At 55.7% G+C, this 17,952-nt stretch overlaps 3 protein-coding genes across 3 annotated transcripts; 2 read left to right on the plus strand and 1 right to left on the minus strand.

The window, feature by feature from the left end:
* LRR1 (leucine rich repeat protein 1) lies at nucleotides 1-5,353 on the plus strand. The gene is made up of 4 exons (XM_065748126.1): nucleotides 1-168; nucleotides 259-357; nucleotides 2,904-3,631; nucleotides 5,095-5,353. The coding sequence occupies exons 1-4, from the start codon at nucleotides 4-6 to the stop codon at nucleotides 5,351-5,353; spliced, it is 1,251 nt and encodes a 416-aa protein (XP_065604198.1). The 5' UTR covers nucleotides 1-3.
* A 654-nt stretch (nucleotides 5,354-6,007) lies between these two features.
* Nucleotides 6,008-7,959, plus strand: MGAT2 (alpha-1,6-mannosyl-glycoprotein 2-beta-N-acetylglucosaminyltransferase). The gene has a single exon (XM_065748151.1). The coding sequence runs from the start codon at nucleotides 6,042-6,044 to the stop codon at nucleotides 7,488-7,490; it is 1,449 nt and encodes a 482-aa protein (XP_065604223.1). The 5' UTR covers nucleotides 6,008-6,041; the 3' UTR covers nucleotides 7,491-7,959.
* Nucleotides 7,960-9,556: 1,597 nt separating this feature from the next.
* On the minus strand, nucleotides 9,557-17,897 carry DNAAF2 (dynein axonemal assembly factor 2). Its single transcript, XM_065755657.1, has 4 exons — nucleotides 16,362-17,897; nucleotides 10,976-11,122; nucleotides 10,169-10,240; nucleotides 9,557-10,006 (listed from the first exon to the last, which is right to left on the minus strand). Exons 1-4 carry the CDS (start codon nucleotides 17,895-17,897, stop codon nucleotides 9,605-9,607), a joined length of 2,157 nt encoding a protein of 718 aa, XP_065611729.1. The 3' UTR covers nucleotides 9,557-9,604.
* Nucleotides 17,898-17,952: the final 55 nt, after the last annotated feature.

The raw sequence follows: 17,952 nt of genomic DNA on the forward strand, positions 1-17,952 counted from the left end.
GCGATGCGGCTGCAGTGCGAGGTGGAGGTGCAGAGCCGGCTGCTGCCCACCTGCGGGCTGCGGGGCCGCGGCCGCGGCACCAGGGCGTTGCTGTCCCTCGGGCGGGGGCGGGGCGACGTGTACCTGATGGTGTGCACGGCGCGGGACCGCGCGGGGGTTCGCTACAAGGTGAGGAGAAGGAGGCCCGCGGGGCTCCCATCCCCCCCCCCTCCCCCACCCATCCTCCCGACCCGCTCAGCGCCCGCTGTCTCCCGGCAGGTGCAGGACAACGTGGAGCGGTTCTTCACCCGCTTCGTGGAGGAGGGCAAAGCCACCGTGCGCCTGAAGGAGCCCGCCGTGGACGTGTGCCTCAGCAAGGTGGGTGCGGGGCTGCGGGGCTGCGCTGCTGGCAGCCCCCGAGGAAGGAAGGGCGTTTGTTTTGCAGGGATCAGCACCCGGTAAGAGGCGAAGAGAGCGGCCCCCGTTAAGAGGCCGAGCATAGAAGAAGCACCATTCATCCGAATTCAGTGGGCAGAAGCGTTCGGATTCGGAATTCAGAAGTAAACACGCTGTGTGTCTTGCAAAAGCAGAAGGCATGTGTGTTGTGCTGGATGCACACCGCCTCCTGGCTCTGCATCCCTTGCTCGGAGCGTGCACGTCGCAGAGTTTCTGCCTGTGAACAAAGGGATGAAGCAGGCGTGCTGCCGGGCTGGAAGCAAGGTCTGTGTCTTGGTGCTGGGAGAAACGATTTGGGCTATTTAGAGTGTGTAAGAAAGCTGCGTGATGGGCAGCACGGGTAATTGTTTCGTTCACAGCTTTCAGTTGCTCCCTCCTTGTTGGGCTGAACACAAAGCTTCAGTGGAATCTAATGGAGTAGGAGTTTGAGCTGTGCAGCAAGCTGGGCAGTTTGTGCCCAGGGAGTTAGATCCTGGTTCCCCATGTGTTACACAATGCTTGTACTGCCCTGTCTCAGGAACAGACACACTAAATCCTCCCAGAGGCAGTGATCCTCCACGTTCCTCGAAGTGCTCCAAGTCCCCAAGTTAAGATAACCAGTGTTTTCCTGTACTGTTCCTGTGAACCTTTTACGGTTTCATGACAGACATCACAGAGCTGTAGGGGTTGGAAGGGACCTTCAGAGATCATGGAGTTTAACCCCCTGCCAGAGCAGCTCCCAGCCCATGTTGCACAGGTAGGTGTCCAGGTGTCCTAACTCTCAAAGGTGGACAAAAGCTTTGTAGGAAAAGAGGTTTCCAGGTGTGACTGCTGACTGTGTGCAAACACTGTGTGAAACCCAACTCCCTGTAGCCTGCCAGGTGGTGTGCTGTGTTCAGCCCCATCAAATTAAGTTGAGAGACATCAGTGTGAGCACTGGAACAGAAATGATCAAGTCAGTGTGTTTTGTGAGTTTGTGCTTGGCTTTTTTCTTTTTTAAGCAGGCCTGTGCTTGCTGCACTGCACATGAGGTCTGACATCCCTGTGATCTCCAGTTGCCTTGTCATCTCTCATTTAGCTCTGGAGCATGAGACTTGCGTGGTGCCAAAGCTCATTAATTTTGTTTTCTGACATCTTTTCAATGAGGAAGACGTTGGACTTGTGGCAGAAAATTACTTCCAGATGATTTTTTGTGCTTTCTTTTCTGTCTCTTTGTTTTAGTATTTTTCTCAACGTTTTTTTAGAGACACCATGGCACCGTTCTGTAGGGACTGTGGAGGAAATGTATTTGAAACACCCAGAACACAGAGTGCTTTTATTTTCAACTCACACCAACAGCTTACCTTAAACATCGCAGTGCGTTCAGCTACGAGAAGCAGGTAGCTATTGTACCTAGCACCAAGAGAGCCAAGAAACACTGCCTGCCACTTCACTCCATCAGTTAATTATTGTACCTGGTCCCTACAGACATGGAGTCCCTTTTCTCCTTCCTTCCAGCTTCGTTTCACTCCTTACCTGGGAGCGTGGCACATCTGCCTGCGTGTGGGGAGAGCTGCACAGCGACGTGCTTTAGGTTGGCTGTGATAAGAGATGTGGGCAGTCATGGAGAACAGAGTTTTTGCCATGGCAGTTTCCCCATCTTGGGAGGATATCCCATCAGGATAAGTAAATGCACATGGGGTAATTAAGACCAATAATTAGTTTAGTAGTGCACTCAAATTTGTCTGACCTTTGTCTTTATGTGCATGGCATCAGCATCTAGAAGTCTCTGGGATCATTGCTGTATGTGTTGGCTGTGCACCTCAGCAGTTTGGTATGGGGTTGGGAGACGTGGGTGCAGAAATGGTGTCACAAGTTACAGCTGGAGCAGAGTGCAGGTCCCTCGGCTCTCACCCACAAGTTTGTCCTTTCCTGCAGTGAGAGTTGGATCTTAGTTTTATGGATGCTTCGTGCTTTTGGGTTTAGAATCTGGTGTCTGCCAGCATGGCAGCTTGAGAAGAGATGTGCTGTGGCCAGAAGCACTTAGCCTGCCTTGAAACTTTCTGCTTTGCTTTACATCAAATTCAGCCTCAGCTTCTATCCTGCTTCCTGGCAGCGCTGCCTCGAACTTCAGGCCCTTGCTTTCCCTTCACGTGTTGGTGTAAACCATCCTTTAATCACCTTGCAGCTTGGGAACACCACAGTGCGTGGGGCTGTTTCTGTGTACTCCATGTTCAGCTGGGAGTTCTGTGCTTTGTTCCTTTTCTGAGTGCAAACAGGGTGTTGGATCGAGGCTATTCAGAGAGGTCGCAGCTTCTCGTTGGCACTGCGTGGTCTGTTCTTACACAGTGTAAACAGCACATGAGTGAAATAGGCCTGAGCTGTTTCCCTTTCATCGCCCTGCTGAGTTGGTATCACCTGATGTGCGTACAAAGCAGTTCCGAAAGTTGGGAGTACAGATGAGTGCCAGAATAATTAACGTTCAGTGCCACGCTTGTGTTTTCCTGCAGGCAAATGCCAGCAATCTAAAGGCTTTCCTCTCAGCTGTGAGACTGGCTCACCAGGGGACCGATGTCGGCGCTCTCCCGCTCTCAGCTTTGGTACCAGCGAAGACCTCAGAAGTTGAAAAGCCTAAAACCAAAATGATCATCACTTCCAAAAGGGACTACCCGCTCACCAAGAGCTTCCCCTATTCCCTCGAGCACCTCCAGGCCTCGTACTGCAAACTCGCTCGCATCGACACGCGCGTGCTGTGTCTGAAGAGGCTGAGGAAACTGGACCTGAGTCACAACCACATAAAGCAGCTGCCGGCCACCATCGGCGACCTGGTGTTCCTTCAGGAGCTCAACCTCCACGACAATCACCTGGAGTCCTTCAGCGGCGCTCTGTGCAGCTCAACCCTTCAGAAGTCACTGCAGTGCTTGGACCTCAGCCAGAACAAAATCAGAGCGCTTCCGATTCAGTTCTGCCAGCTGCGAGGACTTGTGAACCTGAAGCTGGATGACAACGAGTTGATCAGGTTGCCGTTCAAGATCGGCCAGTTGGATCATCTACGCTTTCTGTCGGCAGCTCGAAACAAACTGCCTTTCCTGCCCAGCGACTTTAGGAAACTCTGTCTTGAGAACTTGGATCTCTTTGGAAATCCTTTTGAGCAGCCTAATCCTCTTCTTCCCAACATACAATTGAAAATACCATTGACTTTATTAGAATGTGCTGCAAGAGCTGCTGTAAATTACAGGTAAGGGTAGCACCGTGGGCCCAAGCTGCAACTTCTCTGTCACAAACCCACTCAGCTTTCCTGTTGGGTTTTTTTTTCCTGTTGCTGGGAACTGCTCCTCGTGGCGTTCAGGTTGCTTTGAATTCTGCTTGTAAATGAGTCCTGTTCTCATCCAGGGCGACACGGGTTCCAGCAGTAAATCGGTGTTAGGGGACGCTGTGGGTTGAAATGAGCTGTATCCACAGGATGAAGGCACCATCACAGAATATTCTTGCCCAGCCATAAGAAAAGGTTCAGCTCTGTAGTGCTGACTTACTTCTGGCTTTTCATAGCTGGATTTCATGGCTCGGGTCGTGTTTTCTATTGGGCTCTGGCCAGAAAATTGCTTTCAAACATGACTTCTTCTTGTGCTAAAACCACGTGCAAAAATCCAGGCTGTACTGTCCCCATGTGAGAGCAGTGTTGGCAGAACGTTGCCCTGTGCCATGCAGCATTGAGGTGAGGCTGCTTTGCACAAGCTGAGCAGGGCTACAAGGGACACCTCAGTAAGTTCATAACCTGCACTGTGTGCCTGATCCTGCCTCAGGGGTGGGGAGAGCCCAGGAATCCTGTGCCGATGGCTCGGATGTGTGTGCTCAGGGTGTCTGCAGGCACGAGGTGAGCAGCTGAGTGCTGCACCTTGAACCTTGCCCACTTCTGACCTTCTGTACGTTGCAGTGGGGCTGTGGTTTCTGCTTCCTGCTGCCAGGAGGCTTGGGAAGGTGGGGGCAGTGCGATCATCCCACCCAATCCCCCCCTCAAAAAAGTAATAAAGTAACAGGTGGGCAACAGACATTCTGTCTGACATTGTGGGTGTGAGAAATAACAGAAGAAAAGGGAGTGACAGGAAGGTGTGAGAACCTTGAGAAGGGATGAAAAAAAGGCACAAAAGCAAACGCTTGGAAGTCAGTGTTCACAGTGGTGTTGTGGGCAAGTACCAGAGCTGTGATTATGTGTGTCCTGACCGGAAAGAAAAAGGATGTCCTGAAATTGAGCTGGTGACAGAAAAACCACCGGAGCCTGAGCTGTGCGAGTGATGGCACGATGAAAGAATGGGGATACGTAGGTGTTGCCTGGATGTGAGTCAGACCCACTCTGCCAGTCCCGTGTGACAGCTGGTGGCCTCCACACCTGGGACTTAACACAGGGAGTTCTTGTTTCATACCCCAGAAGCAGTGCCACTCCGCTGTGAGTTTAAACACGTCAGTGACAAGAACCCCTTACCAAGAGCACTGTCGTTTTTGTTGAGCAGTGTGGAGGGCTTGCTGCTGCCCCCTCTGCAGGCTTGGGGTGCTGGTGCTGCTTCCTCGGGTCAGAACAACAGGCATGTTCTGGGGCAGCCAGGCTGAGCCGGGCTGACCTGCCCAGTCAGCTTTGTGCTGGGGACATGGGCTGGGTGTTTGAGTGACATTGGCTGATCACACGCCCTGCTCTGTGTCCCCCAGGATCCCCTACGGCCGTCACCTGCTGCCTTCTCACCTCTGCCAGGATCTGGAAGTGGCCAAGACCTGCCACTGCGGGAGCGCCTGCCTGAGCAGCTTCATCCAGATCACGGTGACCATGAACCTGCACCACGTGGCTCACACCGTGGTCCTGGTGGACAACATGGGCGGCACGGAGGCGCCCGTCATCCGCTACTTCTGCTCCCTGCACTGCTACTCCCAGTTCCTGGACGGGTACCTGCAGAGCATCGTCAACCACTGAGGCAGAGCCCCGTGGGGGGACCTCGGTGAGGACCCTCAGTGGTTTTGCTGCGGCCCTGCAGGGAGGGCACACAGCTGCAGAGGCTCTTCGTGCAGCCAGAAGACGCTGTTTCCTTAGCGTGCTTCGCGTGGGTTCTCTCAATGAGTTTCCACTTGGAAAAGGGACTTTTATTTGTTTGGGTTGTTTGGGTTTTTTTACTCAGCTGTTTTTATCTCTTTGTAATAGAAACGCCTTTTGTAGACGCACGGGCTGCGCTTGTTGTTTCCTCCGCTCTCAGCCCTGGGAGGGCCCCCCCCCTCACAGTGCTGTCACGGAGACCCCGCAGCGACGTGGAAATGTTCCTCCCTTCTGAACTGCGATGTTTCAAACGTTCCCGTACCGTTCCGTGTTATTAAACGCTGAATCCCCGAAGGGTTCGACTCATTGATCGTGAACCCTCTGCGTGCGGTGCAGCGCGGGATCGCTGCGGGTGGGAGCGAGCAGTGCCACATCCCCGCGGCCGGTGCCCCCTCCCCCACCCCTCGGGGCGGCTCTTCGGGGTACCGTCCCCCCCTCGCTCCGCACCGCGCGCTGTTTCCCCCCCCCTCCCACCCTCAGCTCCGCTCCGCCCCGCCCCGCCGGAAGCCCCTCTCAAAATGGCGTCGCCGGCGGCCAATGAGGAGGCGGCGGCGGAGGACGCGGGCGCCCTATGGCGGGCGGCGACGTGGGAGCGTGGGGCGGCGGCGGCGCGCACACGCGCGGAGCGGGGAGCGGGAGCGGCGGCGCCGGCGGCAGCGCGGCCGCCGGCGGCGGGAGGATGAGGCTGCGGATCTACAAGCGGAAGGTGCTGCTGCTGGCGCTGGCGCTGGCGGCCTGCGCGCTGGTGCTGTGGGGGGGCGGGGGGACGGGCGGGCGGCGGAGGCGGCAGCAGCCGCAGCTGCGGGGCGGCACCGGAGAGCCGCCGAGGGTCAGCGAGCCGCCGCGCCGCCCCGCCGGAGCCGGCAACGCCTCGGCCTCGGCCTCGGCCTCCTCCTCCGCCGCCGCTCCGACCGCCGGCGCGGAGAACGGGACGCTGAGCTACCGCTCGCTCGTCTACCGCCTCAACTTCGACCAACCGCTGCGCAACGCGGGGCGCTTCCCGGCCCGGCCCGGCGGCCCCGACGTGGTGCTGGTGGTGCAGGTGCACGACCGCGCCGAGCACCTGCGGCTGCTGCTCGAGTCCCTGCGGCGCGCGCCGGGCGTGGAGAACGTGCTGCTGGTGCTGAGCCACGACCTGTGGGCCGACGAGCTGAACCGGCTGGCGGCCGGCGTGGACTTCTGCCCGGTGCTGCAGGTCTTCTTCCCGTTCAGCGTGCAGCTGTACCCCCGCGAGTTCCCCGGCCACGACCCCCGCGACTGCCCCCGCGACGTGGGCAAAGCGGCCGCGCTGCGCCTGGGCTGCCTCAACGCCGAGTTCCCCGACTCGTTCGGCCACTACCGCGAGGCGCGCTTCTCGCAGACCAAGCACCACTGGTGGTGGAAGCTGCACTTCGTCTGGGAGCGCGTGCGGGCGCTGCGGGAGCACGCCGGGCCCGTGGTGTTCCTGGAGGAGGATCACTACCTGGCGCCCGACTTCTACCACGTCCTCAAGCGGCTGTGGGCGCTGCGGCAGCGCGACTGCCCCGAGTGCCAGCTGGTCTCGCTGGGCTCCTACGCGCTGGGCCGCGGGGGCTTCGCCGGCCGCGCCGACAAGGCCGAGGTGAAGACGTGGAAGTCCACGGAGCACAACATGGGCATGGCCTTCGGCAGAGACACCTACCAGAAGCTCATCGAGTGCACGGACGCCTTCTGCACGTACGATGACTACAACTGGGACTGGACGCTGCAGCACTTGACTGTCTCGTGTCTTCCAAAGTTCTGGAAGGTGCTGGTCCCCGAAATCCCCCGCGTGTTTCACACGGGGGACTGCGGCATGCACCACAAGAAGTCCTGCAGGCCGTCCTCCCAGAGTGCCAAAATCGACTCTCTCCTGAGCAGCAACCGGCAGTACCTGTTCCCCGAGACGATGAGCGTCAGCAAAAGGTACTCCATGGCCCCCCTGTCCCCTCACGTCAAGAACGGAGGCTGGGGGGACATCCGCGACCACGAACTCTGTAAGAGCTACCGCCGCCTCCAGTGAGGACAGCTCGCAGCCTTCTCCTTTTTGAACTGCCCCGCCCCGTCTTTTACAGACACACACGTGTATAAAGAGAAAAAAAGAAAAAAAAACTAAGAAAAAAAAAGCATTTATGAGTTGGTTTCTGCTTTAATATGAATAAACATTCACGTCAGAGGTGTCCCAAAACGTTCCTCTCTTGTGTGCGGAGCACCTGGCAGCTGGCTGCACGTGGGAGCAGCGTGGACGGCCGTGCTCTGTGCTGTGCTCACCTGCACGGGGAGGAGGAGGAGAGAGCTCCACTCGAAGCATCTCTGTGCTGCATACACTCTGGTTCCTTTTCCTGCCCCGTGTGCTGGGGGCACCGGGCGGTCAGCTGCGTGCTGGTGAATACATGAAGGAAAAAGAAAAGAAGTAATTGTTTTTACTACGATGTGGATAAATATATACGATTTTTTTAGTTCCACCGAAATAAAATTCAGTTGTTTTGTAATGCTGGAGGAGTTGTTTGTTACCCAAAGAGTTGATGGCCTCGCTGTGTGACAGCGGGACGTGGGGTGGAGTCCCCCAGGCACCCAGCAGCGTGCACTGACTTTCATTGTGGTTTTAGTCAGTGATGGAGGTGGGCTAGAGGAGCAGTGTGATGCCCCCCAGGTTGCACTGGGGCTGTCAGTGGTGTGGAGTGGAGCAATGCTGCGTGATGGAAGGGCTGAGCAGAGGTGAGAGCAGCAGAGCAGAGCCCTTCATAATGCTGAGCACTCATCAGCCATCGTTAAGGTGATGGCCCAGCGCTGCTGGCAGCAGAGGGGCTTTGGTGGCACATGAAGCTGCTAGCAAAGGTGGCACACATATCTACCAGGGGATTTTACGTTGAGGGGTGTGGGGGGAAAATGAAAAGCAACATACTTCCTTCATCGGACGGATCAGAGCCGGTGTCATTACGCCGATGGTGACTGTGGCTTTGGGGCTGTGAGTACCACTGCCCTTCTTCCCCCTTTGTCAGCTCTTCAGGGTTGTGAGCGTGTCACCAAAGCACTCCTCAGAGCAAGCTGAGGTTTGTGAAGTAGTCAGAATAATGCAAAAGGTTTATTCTGAACGTGCCACGATAAACTGCTGTTTCGTTACGGGTAATTTGAGCGCTGAGGTTTCGTACCAGCTTTGGTATTTGCTACATTTCGTAGCCTCACAGTGAGGGCTGATGCTGAGAACAGCGGTGTGGGCTGCGGCAGTTCCCCCCCATCCCTCCCTGGGGCTGCACCTTCACTTCCATCCCGATGGACTCCTGCTGCACGCACAGCGACGCCGGGTAATTCCAGAGCAGCTGTGGCACATCACACTTAACCACATTCTGAGGAACGAGGCTCTCGCCCAACTCAAAGACCAAAAGCAGAAGCAGTGAGAACGGGAATCGAAAGTTTACTGCACGTTTGTTCTGCTGGTTATTGCCCTTTGGAGAGGAGAAGAGCCCCGCAGTGTGCTGCAGCTCACGGGAGCTGCTGCTCCGTAGTGAAGCTCATCTGGGAGAAGGGAATCAGCTCCAGAAGCCACGAGGCAGGACGGCTCCATCACGTGGCTGTGTTTGTTCAGCTCACAGACGGGGGTGCGCTCGGCTGCCGCAGAGCTGAAGACGTGTACTAGGGCGGAATATGTGGTGTAAATGCTAATTATTTCTAGGAGACTAATTAGAACTTCTCCGTGTAATTAGGAATTTCATTTGATTGCTAGAACTCGGCAGCAGCCTAATCCTGCAGTTATCACAAAATGAAGGGTTGGAGCAAATGATGAACACTGCTCATTTCTAGGTGGACTAAATACAGCGGCTCCTGAGGGAGCCATTAGAAGAAGGAGATATACAACTCCTCTGTGTAATTTGGCAACAGATTAAGAAAGTTACATAAACAATAAAGAGGCACTGCCTTCCAGGAGCACAGAGCTTCAGCTGCATCGCTTCTGTCAGAGAAATTATTTCAACCCATACATACGATTAAAGGAAACGTAAACCTATTAACTTTTATTATTAACGCCTTAAGTATTCTTAGCTGATAGATGAAAGTTTAAGAAGGAATCCAGTTTCCTCCCTCAGCCCCGCAGCCGTAAAACAGCATCAAACAAGAGGAGGAGATGCTGGCGCAGTGCTGCTAGTCCAGCTCATACAGCACGGAGTTCTGGAAAGCGATGGTGCAGTGTGTGCGGTGGTCTACGATGCTCTGCACGCTCCCATCTGTGCCCACCTCCTGCAGGACTGGGGAGGCAGCCGGGCTCCCTGCCCCCTCCTCCTGGCCCTCCCCCAGCCCCAGCCCTGCGAACGCCTCATGTAAAGCTTGCTCTTTTCCCCTGGGTTGGCCAGGAAGTGCTGCACCGGTGTCAGAAGGTTCCTGCTGTGAACAATGCTGTGAGCCACCATCCACTTCTCCTATTGTTTCAGCAGTTACAGGAGATGTGGCAGCTCGCTCGCCTACTGTAGGCTGCTCTCCAGCAGTGCCAGCAGCGGTACACTCCGTCTCTGGCTTTGTTTGGAGGTGGTTACTGTTGTTCTCTGGCTTTGTTTGGAGGTGGTCACTGTTGTTCTCTGGCTTTGTTTGGAGGTGGTCACTGTTGTTCTCTGGCTTTGTTTGGAGGTGGTCACTGTTGTTCTCTGGCTTTGTTTGGAGGTGGTCACTGTTGTTCTCTGGCTTTGTTTGGAGGTGGTCACTGTTCTTCACAGCCACGTCTCCTCCTGAGCTGTTCACCACTTGTTCGGCTTCACCACGTTCAGAACAGGCTGCTTCCTGCGGCTGTGGACAAAATACACCCATTGTTTTCTATCTGAAGCCAACCAGGCAGCCCATGCTGCTGTAAACGCGGGCGGGGATGCTCCTTTCTCCCCCCAGGAAGCAGTCAGTGTGGTGCAGAGGTTTTCCTGATCCCGTGCAGTGGGAATGAGGGGTCGGGAGGCTGCTCACTTCCTCAAGGTTTCCTCTGTGGTAGGAAACACTGCTGGGCGGCTTCCACGCAGTCACAGCTGATAATGCAATTAACAGAGTGGAAAAAGGTGAGCCACCACACCCAGGGGCAACAACATCAGCCAAAGGAGCCAAACTGTCATTGCAAGGAGCAGCTCTTAACCTTACAGTTAAGGTTAAAACCCCCGGGCATGTGATGGCTGGGTACAGGGCTGCACCAACTGCATGGCGCCCTCCCCAGCCCCAGAGCTGTGGGTCACTCTGGTAAGAACCAAAAGAAATACTTTTAAGAGTCTGAGACCCACTTCTTCACAAACAGAATTCTCCAGGTTTTCACCATCCCCGTGATAAGGCAGAGTGTGAAACACTGGCAGTGACACAGCACCCTCTGCCCATCCTGCAGAGCCCCTTGTGTCTCACTCACCAGTACTACTGACACCAGTACTTACACCACACGCTCTGCTTTTCTGTGCCACACCAAGACAAAGCTGTTTCAGTCGAGCTGATGCTCTCTGGCTGAAGTACAGAAATCAGTCAGCAGCACGTAGTGCTGCCAGAGCTCCTTACCTTCAGCCTGATCTGACTGCTGTCCTCAGACACATCGAGCACCTCAATTAATGTCTGAGCTTCCAGTTCCGACTGCGTGCACGAGGAGGGGCACAGAACAGTGCGTAGGAATCCATCAACGTTCTCTTCACTGACAAACCACCTCTCCTAAAGAAAAGGAAGAGCAGGTTATGTTCATTCTGCCCCATGCTTCAGAGGTATGCAAACGCAAACACCTCGGGCATTCACACCTCCTGAAGCCACAGCCACAAAACGTGCACGACGATATCCCTTTCAGGTCCACCTGAGAAGGCTCCTCAGGTCTCCCCTCAGGCACGAGCCAAGAGTGGCTGGAAGAAGCAGAGAGGTGCCTGCTGCTCGTGCAGGCCGGGGCAGGTCCTGAGGCTGTCAGCTGCAGTTCAGAAGCAGCACAAAACACAGTGCTGCAGGTTTTCAGATTTCAATCGCTTACAGCTAACGAACAGCCCTAAAACACATCCTGGAGGAGCAGCTGCCTAAGACTGGTCCTCCTATTCTTCCAAAGCTGTGAGTAGGCAGACCTGGCTCAGCACAGTAAAACCGGTCGGACTCAGGGCTGCTCGAGAATCACTTTCCATTCAGCAATGAATACTTGAGTCGGAAACAACAGGAGGGAGCTACACGGCTTCTGCTGTCACCCACACCCGAAACGTCTCGCTCTGTCGTACCCTCTCATCAGCCCAACACAAGTCAATCCAATTAGCACCACCACCTCGCAGGCTGAGCCACAAAAAGGCAGTTCTGCACGTTTTTGCCCCCTACGGATGCAGCCTTCTGCACACTCAGATGCTGCACTGTTGATCTAAGGTACAACACTTAACCATCATCTTAACCGAAAACAAAATAGCTCCCGATGGAAACTTCTGCAAAGCCACAACACAACAGGGTCGGACAAGGACAAGAGCTAACTGCTCGTGCCGATGCTTGCACCGCTCCATCTGAGGACTCCGGGCCCGGCCCAGCTTTGTGCTGCATCCCCAGAGCCTCACGCTCACATCTCAAGGAAGGACTCGAAGCCTGATGCCCAGAGGCCCGCCAGGAAGCCAAGCAGCAGGTGCTGTCAGCACGAGCAGTGCCATTTGTTACCAACACAATGACTGTCATTAGCGTGTTCGCACAACCAGCAACTGTAATTCAAACTCTGCATTCTCAGCGAGCATATGCTGAGCCATTTCTACTCCTGCAGATGTTATCGAGGCACAGACTTTGGCAAGAAGTGATTCAGCAAAGCATTTAAAGCCTGTTTGCTCTGGCCCGTAAATGTAGCAGAGGACAAGGCCTCCGCGGGTGATTTCAATGCCCCTACAAAGAAATTATTGCATTTTAAACTGTTTGTTTTCTGATATCTGTGATACCGCCATAGCAGCTTGGAAGTGCATTTGCTCTTCCCTCGCACAGCTGCACTCTGAGCCCTCTGCTCTGCACTGTGTTCTCCAGATCTCAACTGTAATGGTTTTAAAAGAGGGGCAGCCCTCAGGCTCATGGCATCTGTGCATCTCCTGTGGGGAGAGGCTGATCCCTGGATCCACAGACCCCTGTTTGTAGGGTCCTACTGCACGGCTCCTTAAGGCTCACATCTCTGGGGAGTGGAGGTGCTGAACTGGAGGCTCGGGGGGGAACTTCTCTAAGGTTTTAATGACTGCAAAGATCAAAGAGCTCAAAAGGTGCTTCCATGAGCTTCGTCAGTAGGCAAACGTTTCCTGACACAACCGTTCTGTGGAAGAGCATTATTCCCATAACGGCCCTAGCGATTCAAAGTTCAGCAGACATCTGTTTGCTTTATAGCAGAAGCAAACTATCATTTGTATGTAGTTTGGAAAGAAGTTACTTTGGGGAAAAAAACCAGTGACTTTGTTCTGTTTTCCTTTTCCAACCTCCTCTGGCCTCCTGAAAACTTCATTAAGGGTCCTGAAGTGCTGAGCCCAAAACTAACTGAACCAAACCCAAACTTTTGTAAAGCTTAAACACAACAGGCTCAGTTTCTAGCATCGTCTTCTAAGATGATGCCGTCTAAGAGGTGGCCCCTAACTGAAGGACGTTTAACTCCTTCCAGCAGTTTGGCAACTGAAAACGGTAACACTGATTGAAGTGTTACAAGAAAACATTTAACAGCTCAGAACAGCTTGGAACCGAGGGCAAAACCCGGGCACAGTGAAGGCAGAAGGGCTGCATCCGAGCTCACAGCTGCAATCCAGCACCGCTGCCTGGATCTGCTGGCACCCCACAGGAGCAGCCCCTCCATTCCCCAGCTCAGAGCTCCTCCTGAACGCCAGAGCCTTCAAATGCAAAGGTTTTTTTCCACTCCAACAACTCTGCAGGCTGCACACTCAGTTGCCCCTTGAACCAGCACTGTTTCTCCACCAGAGTCCTAAGTCTGAGATCACTGAACGTGAGGAGATTCGAGCGGGGGAGCGGGCCCAGCCACGCTGCCTGGACACAGTCCAGAGGTTGGACACGTGGCAGTGACCAGAGGTTACAGTGCTTCAGCGTTATCTACAGGTTCCTAACAAAGGAAAAAGCAGCAAGAGCTTTGACAGGCTCTCACTGGGCTCTGGTGGCCAGGCCAAGCAGAAATACCACAGTGCATTCAGTAAGGCACCCATTGAACACTTCCCCGTGAAGCCACTCCCCACAGAAGCAATGCACAGCTTCATGGCACTGCACAATTCCCTTTCAGATACCTGAAGTCATTCTCACAACACATCTACCCCGAGCAAAGATTCTACATTACACAGTACTGAAAAGTTTCTTTGGCTGCGCTGAGGGAAATGAACGGCACGTGCAAAGGCTGATGGGCTGGAATAGTGAGCGAGAGCGGAGCTGCTGAGCACCCTGGCTTATATTTCTGCTCAGAATCAAACAGGAGAGCAAACATGACACAACAGCACTCAACAAAGACAATTTCAGTCATTTCCCAGCTCCACCTCTGCTGTGAACTGGGAGTTTTGGAACATGCTGTTCTCAGAAACCTTGCCTGGCAGGCTCACAAATGTCATTAATGGGCATTTAGCTCTCAGCTATTCTTTTTCATAGCATATTTCACAGGCTGTGTTCTCCTTACAACAATTCTCTGGTGTAGGGGTTTCCTCAGTGTAAGCTCTTAGGATTCAGACACTCCCCCCTGGAAAAACAAGGCCTGGAGAGATGTGCAGAAGGATCAACACACTGAGGTCTGTGACTGAGACAAACGGTAACATCTGAGCCCCCAAAATATAAATCCAAGTCCAATGTTATGAAATGTCTACCTTTCATAGGGTTTCTGCTCATCATAACAAGTGTGGAAACACCATGGTTTGGCCAAGGAGTGAAATTACCCTGAAAGAAAAAGAAGCAATGGCTGCAACTGCTGATCAGAGAGGTACGGGTCAGAGTCGGCAGAGAGCTATCCATTGTGCAGCAAAGTGGGAACATCAGTGGCATTAAGAGCTATCAAATGAAGGAGTCCTCGCAGCGACACATCTGAGGTCTGGGGGGCGGAGGGCTGTTGTGCTGCAGAGATGTGCTGAAAATAAGCACTTGCTTCAGCTGGGGTGGGAATCCAGGCTGCTCAGCATCTATGGAAACCGAGTTCTAAATATACCATCTTTCAGTACAGCAATTCAAGAGGCTCTGCCTTTACAAAAGGAAACCCAGTCCTTGAAGTCCTGTTTCAAGAGCGCTGTTCACATTCTTTTTCCATTATCTGCATCAGTCCAATTTCAGAGGAGAAAAGAGGCCGTTGTGGTAACGCAACTTCAGAAGCACACGAGGCAGAGCTGTGCAATTACCAGCACGTTGATCTGGGCACAGGCACACAGGCGATAAAAAAAATGAAGCAACACGTGCTGTGCTACATCACAGCCCGGGGACGGGGCTCTGAAGACATACATTCTGCTCATGCAGCGAGCAATTATCCCAACACATTTCGCTGGCTGTTTGGTGAGTTAATGGCAGACAATTACACGGGCAGCATCACAGGGGACTGCAAGAGCCAGCGGCGAGCCAGGCACATTTGTGCATCACTCACCCAGCAAGGTGCCTGCTCCCAGCCCTTCATCTCCTGTGAGAAGCAGCTTCCCAGAAGGATTCAGGATGGGCATTTTCTGTCCATAAAGAACACCAGGCTCTATATTTGCTGCACGCCATCCCCTGGCTCTGCTGCTGTGGGAAAAGAGGCTACGAGCAACAACTGGGAGGTACAGGATAACTGTTCGGTGTCTCACCCAGGCCACCACTCAGTGGGGCACTGCTGCTGAGCATATCCCTCAAGCACTCCTCTCTGTGACCCATGCAGCTGCTGGCAGATCCCAATGCAGAAAACATTGCTCTGATTTATAGGAATAGATCCGAAGGAGAAAAATAACAGATTACAGCAGACAAATTGAAGAAACCAACATTAGTAGAGGAGAAGCTACCACAGACTAATCGTTAATGGACAGAAGACAGCGTATAAACGCAGCTCTAATTAAATATTAATTTTTCTCACTTCACTCTGAGTGAACGCAGCTATCTGTGCTGGCACAGGCACTTCTGGGAAACAGCACCGTTTGGAAAAAAGCAAACAGAACAAATGATTTCAGAATGCACTGCGAGCAGTTCAGCGTAGGTGGGTCTCAATAAATCCATCCTCTCTGATACCCAGCTGATCAGCTCCTCCTTCAGAGGAGCCCCCAGGAAAGGTGTGCAGCCTGCTAGATGGGAAACGCACAGGAAGATTCAGCTGCACATATACTAATGGGACAGCATCCGCTGCCTAACGGCCCTTAAAATAAAACAAACATCTCCACTAGAACCACACTTGGATTTGTAACGAGAGAGGATGGGGAAGCACACCAGCACATGGGGAGACAGCTCACAGCTACCGTGGCCAAACCAAAACGTGTTCTGCAGCCGTAGAGGGAATGGTGTCTTGAAAGGCAGATGGCTATGCCCCCCTCACACCTGCATTTCAGGGAACTGCACACGTGCGTGCCTCTGAGCAACATCTTTCTTCACACACGTAGGCTGTGTGAGCCACGAGGCTGTTACGGAGCAGCTGAGGTTGGAAGGGACCTCTGGAGGTCATCACTCCGCAGGTTCCCCCAGAGCACAGCACTGAGGTTACTATTGGCTTGCACTGTTGCTTTGAGAAGCAGCCAGTGAACTTGGCAATCTTGGCAAATGCACGTGGGTGAGGTTAAGGGCAGAGGCCAGATCGACATCACTCATATCAGCACTTCTTCTAGGAAAAATAAAAAAACCCTAGGAGGCAGAAGTCATTCCAGCCCCAAGGACGAAGATATCAGCTCCACAACACCACCTTTGTTCCTCTCACAAGCGACCAGCGCTAATTATGTCCCTCGTCACGCTGACGTCTGCTACCAGCCCAGCAGCCCCCGGGAGCTGTTACCTGCAAAGCGGAGGCGTCGAGGCCGAAGCAGTACTTCTCCCAGAGCCCGGTGCTCCCCGCAGCCTTGGCAAGCGCAACGACAGCGTTGTGGGCGCCCACGCTGACGGCCGTCTCAGGGGCAGCAAGCCCGTTGGCGGCGGGGAACTGCAGGACGAGGGCGTAGCTAACTGCACCGCTGGAAAAGCGGAGGCTGTAGCGGTTGGCGGCCACCTCCCCGCTGAGGCTGTGGGGCTGGATGCCGGGCACCAGCAGGAGCAGGGTGAGGGAGGTCTCATCCTGGCGGCACTGGAAGGGAGGGCACACGGCGGCTGCGGGGCCGGAGTCACCTCCGCCCGAGGGATGAGCCATGCGGCCGGGGCTGCCCTCGGCGGGGCGCGGAGGGGCCGGCTCGGAGCTGGCGCTCGGAGCGGGGGAAGCGGCCTCGGGGAGCTCGGGGAGCTCGGGGCCGGGCTGGGGCTCCTCCCGCCGCTCCTCCGCGGTCTCCCCGAGCGGCGGTGCCGGGTCGGGCGGCGGTACGACGGGCAGCGTAACCACCAGCCGCCGCTGGGCCTGGTCGAAAACGGCGCGGCCCGCGCTCTCGTCCACGTGGTAGGGGAGGGGAAGGCGGAGACGGTAGGCGGGACGCCGGGACTCGAAGAGCAGCTCCCGCGGGTGGATCTCCAGCTCGGCCTGGGCGGTGGAGCGGAGCAGCGGCAGCTCCACCGTCACCACCAGCTCCCGGGGCACCGCGCTGGGCGCCGAGTCGCGGCTGCAGCGGTAGTCCTGCAGGTCCACGTAGCAGCGGTGGTGGACGGTCCAGCGCGGGGTGGTGGGGCCGGAGGGCGGCGGAGGAGCGGCGGGAGGAGGGCCGGGCACGGCGGGAGGAGGGCCGGGCACGGCGGGAGGAGGGCCGGGCACGGCGGGAGGAGGGCCGGGCACGGCGGGGAGCGGGCGCGGGGCTGCGCCGGGCAGCGGGGAGCGGAGGACGGGCGCCTGCGGGACGCCCTTGTAGCGGGTGCTGCGGAGCACGGAGGCGTTGATGCGGTCGAGCTGCGCGGCGAAGTGGCTCTCCACGGCATCCATGGCCGTGTCGCTGAGCATGCGGCGGAAGCGGGCGCTGCGGGCGGCCATGCGGAGCGCGGAGGGGTGGAAGACCACGTCGTAAACGAAGCGGCGGCGGCCGGCGCGGCCCAGCTCCTCGCGGCCCGGAGCCAGGCTGTGCGGCAGCTCCCAGCGGTGGCCTCCCGGCTCGGCGCGGACCCGCGGCGGGGCGACGTGCGAGTTGCTGCAGATATTGACGTAGCAGCGGCGGGAGCCGGCCAGGCTGGTGCGCAGCACGTAGCCCGGTGTGGGGTGGATGAAGCGCACCTCCACGCCACGCTCCCGCTCCAGGGCCGTCACTTCTTCCTCGTACAGCCGCCGCTGCTCCGGGTCGGCCAGCTCGGCCGCGTACTCGGCTAACAGCGCCCGGAAGCGCTCGTCGCGGAAGGCACGCTGCAGCCGCTCCGCTTCCTCGGCGCTCAGCTCCAGCTCCTCCAGCCGCCCCGGGCCCGCCATGGCTGCGCTGGTTGCCGTGGAAACGCTAAACAAGATGGCGGCCCCGTCCCGGCCG

Source organism: Cyrtonyx montezumae, unplaced genomic scaffold (genome assembly GCF_038088225.1).
Source record: "Cyrtonyx montezumae isolate F1298 unplaced genomic scaffold, pur_monq_1.0 scaffold_10, whole genome shotgun sequence".
NCBI lineage: Eukaryota > Metazoa > Chordata > Aves > Galliformes > Odontophoridae > Cyrtonyx > Cyrtonyx montezumae.

What these genes read in the sequence shown, in the direction of transcription:
- LRR1 (XM_065748126.1), top strand. Translation starts at nt 4, where the DNA reads ATGCGGCTGCAGTGCGAGGTGGAGGTGCAGAGCCGGCTGCTGCCCACC. An exon ending in GCGCGGGGGTTCGCTACAAG is followed by an intron (nt 169 to 258) that starts GTGAGGAGAAGG and finishes GTCTCCCGGCAG; the next exon opens with GTGCAGGACAACGTGGAGCG. An exon ending in AGAGCTGCTGTAAATTACAG is followed by an intron (nt 3,632 to 5,094) that starts GTAAGGGTAGCA and finishes TGTGTCCCCCAG; the next exon opens with GATCCCCTACGGCCGTCACC.
- MGAT2 (XM_065748151.1), top strand. Translation starts at nt 6,042, where the DNA reads ATGGCGGGCGGCGACGTGGGAGCGTGGGGCGGCGGCGGCGCGCACACG.
- DNAAF2 (XM_065755657.1), bottom strand. Translation starts at nt 17,897, where the DNA reads ATGGCGGGCCCGGGGCGGCTGGAGGAGCTGGAGCTGAGCGCCGAGGAA. An exon ending in TCGACGCCTCCGCTTTGCAG is followed by an intron (nt 11,123 to 16,361) that starts GTAACAGCTCCC and finishes CCTTTTCTTTAG; the next exon opens with GAGAGGTGGTTTGTCAGTGA. An exon ending in GCTCAGGAGGAGACGTGGCT is followed by an intron (nt 10,007 to 10,168) that starts GTGAAGAACAGT and finishes CTCCAAACAAAG; the next exon opens with CCAGAGAACAACAGTAACCA.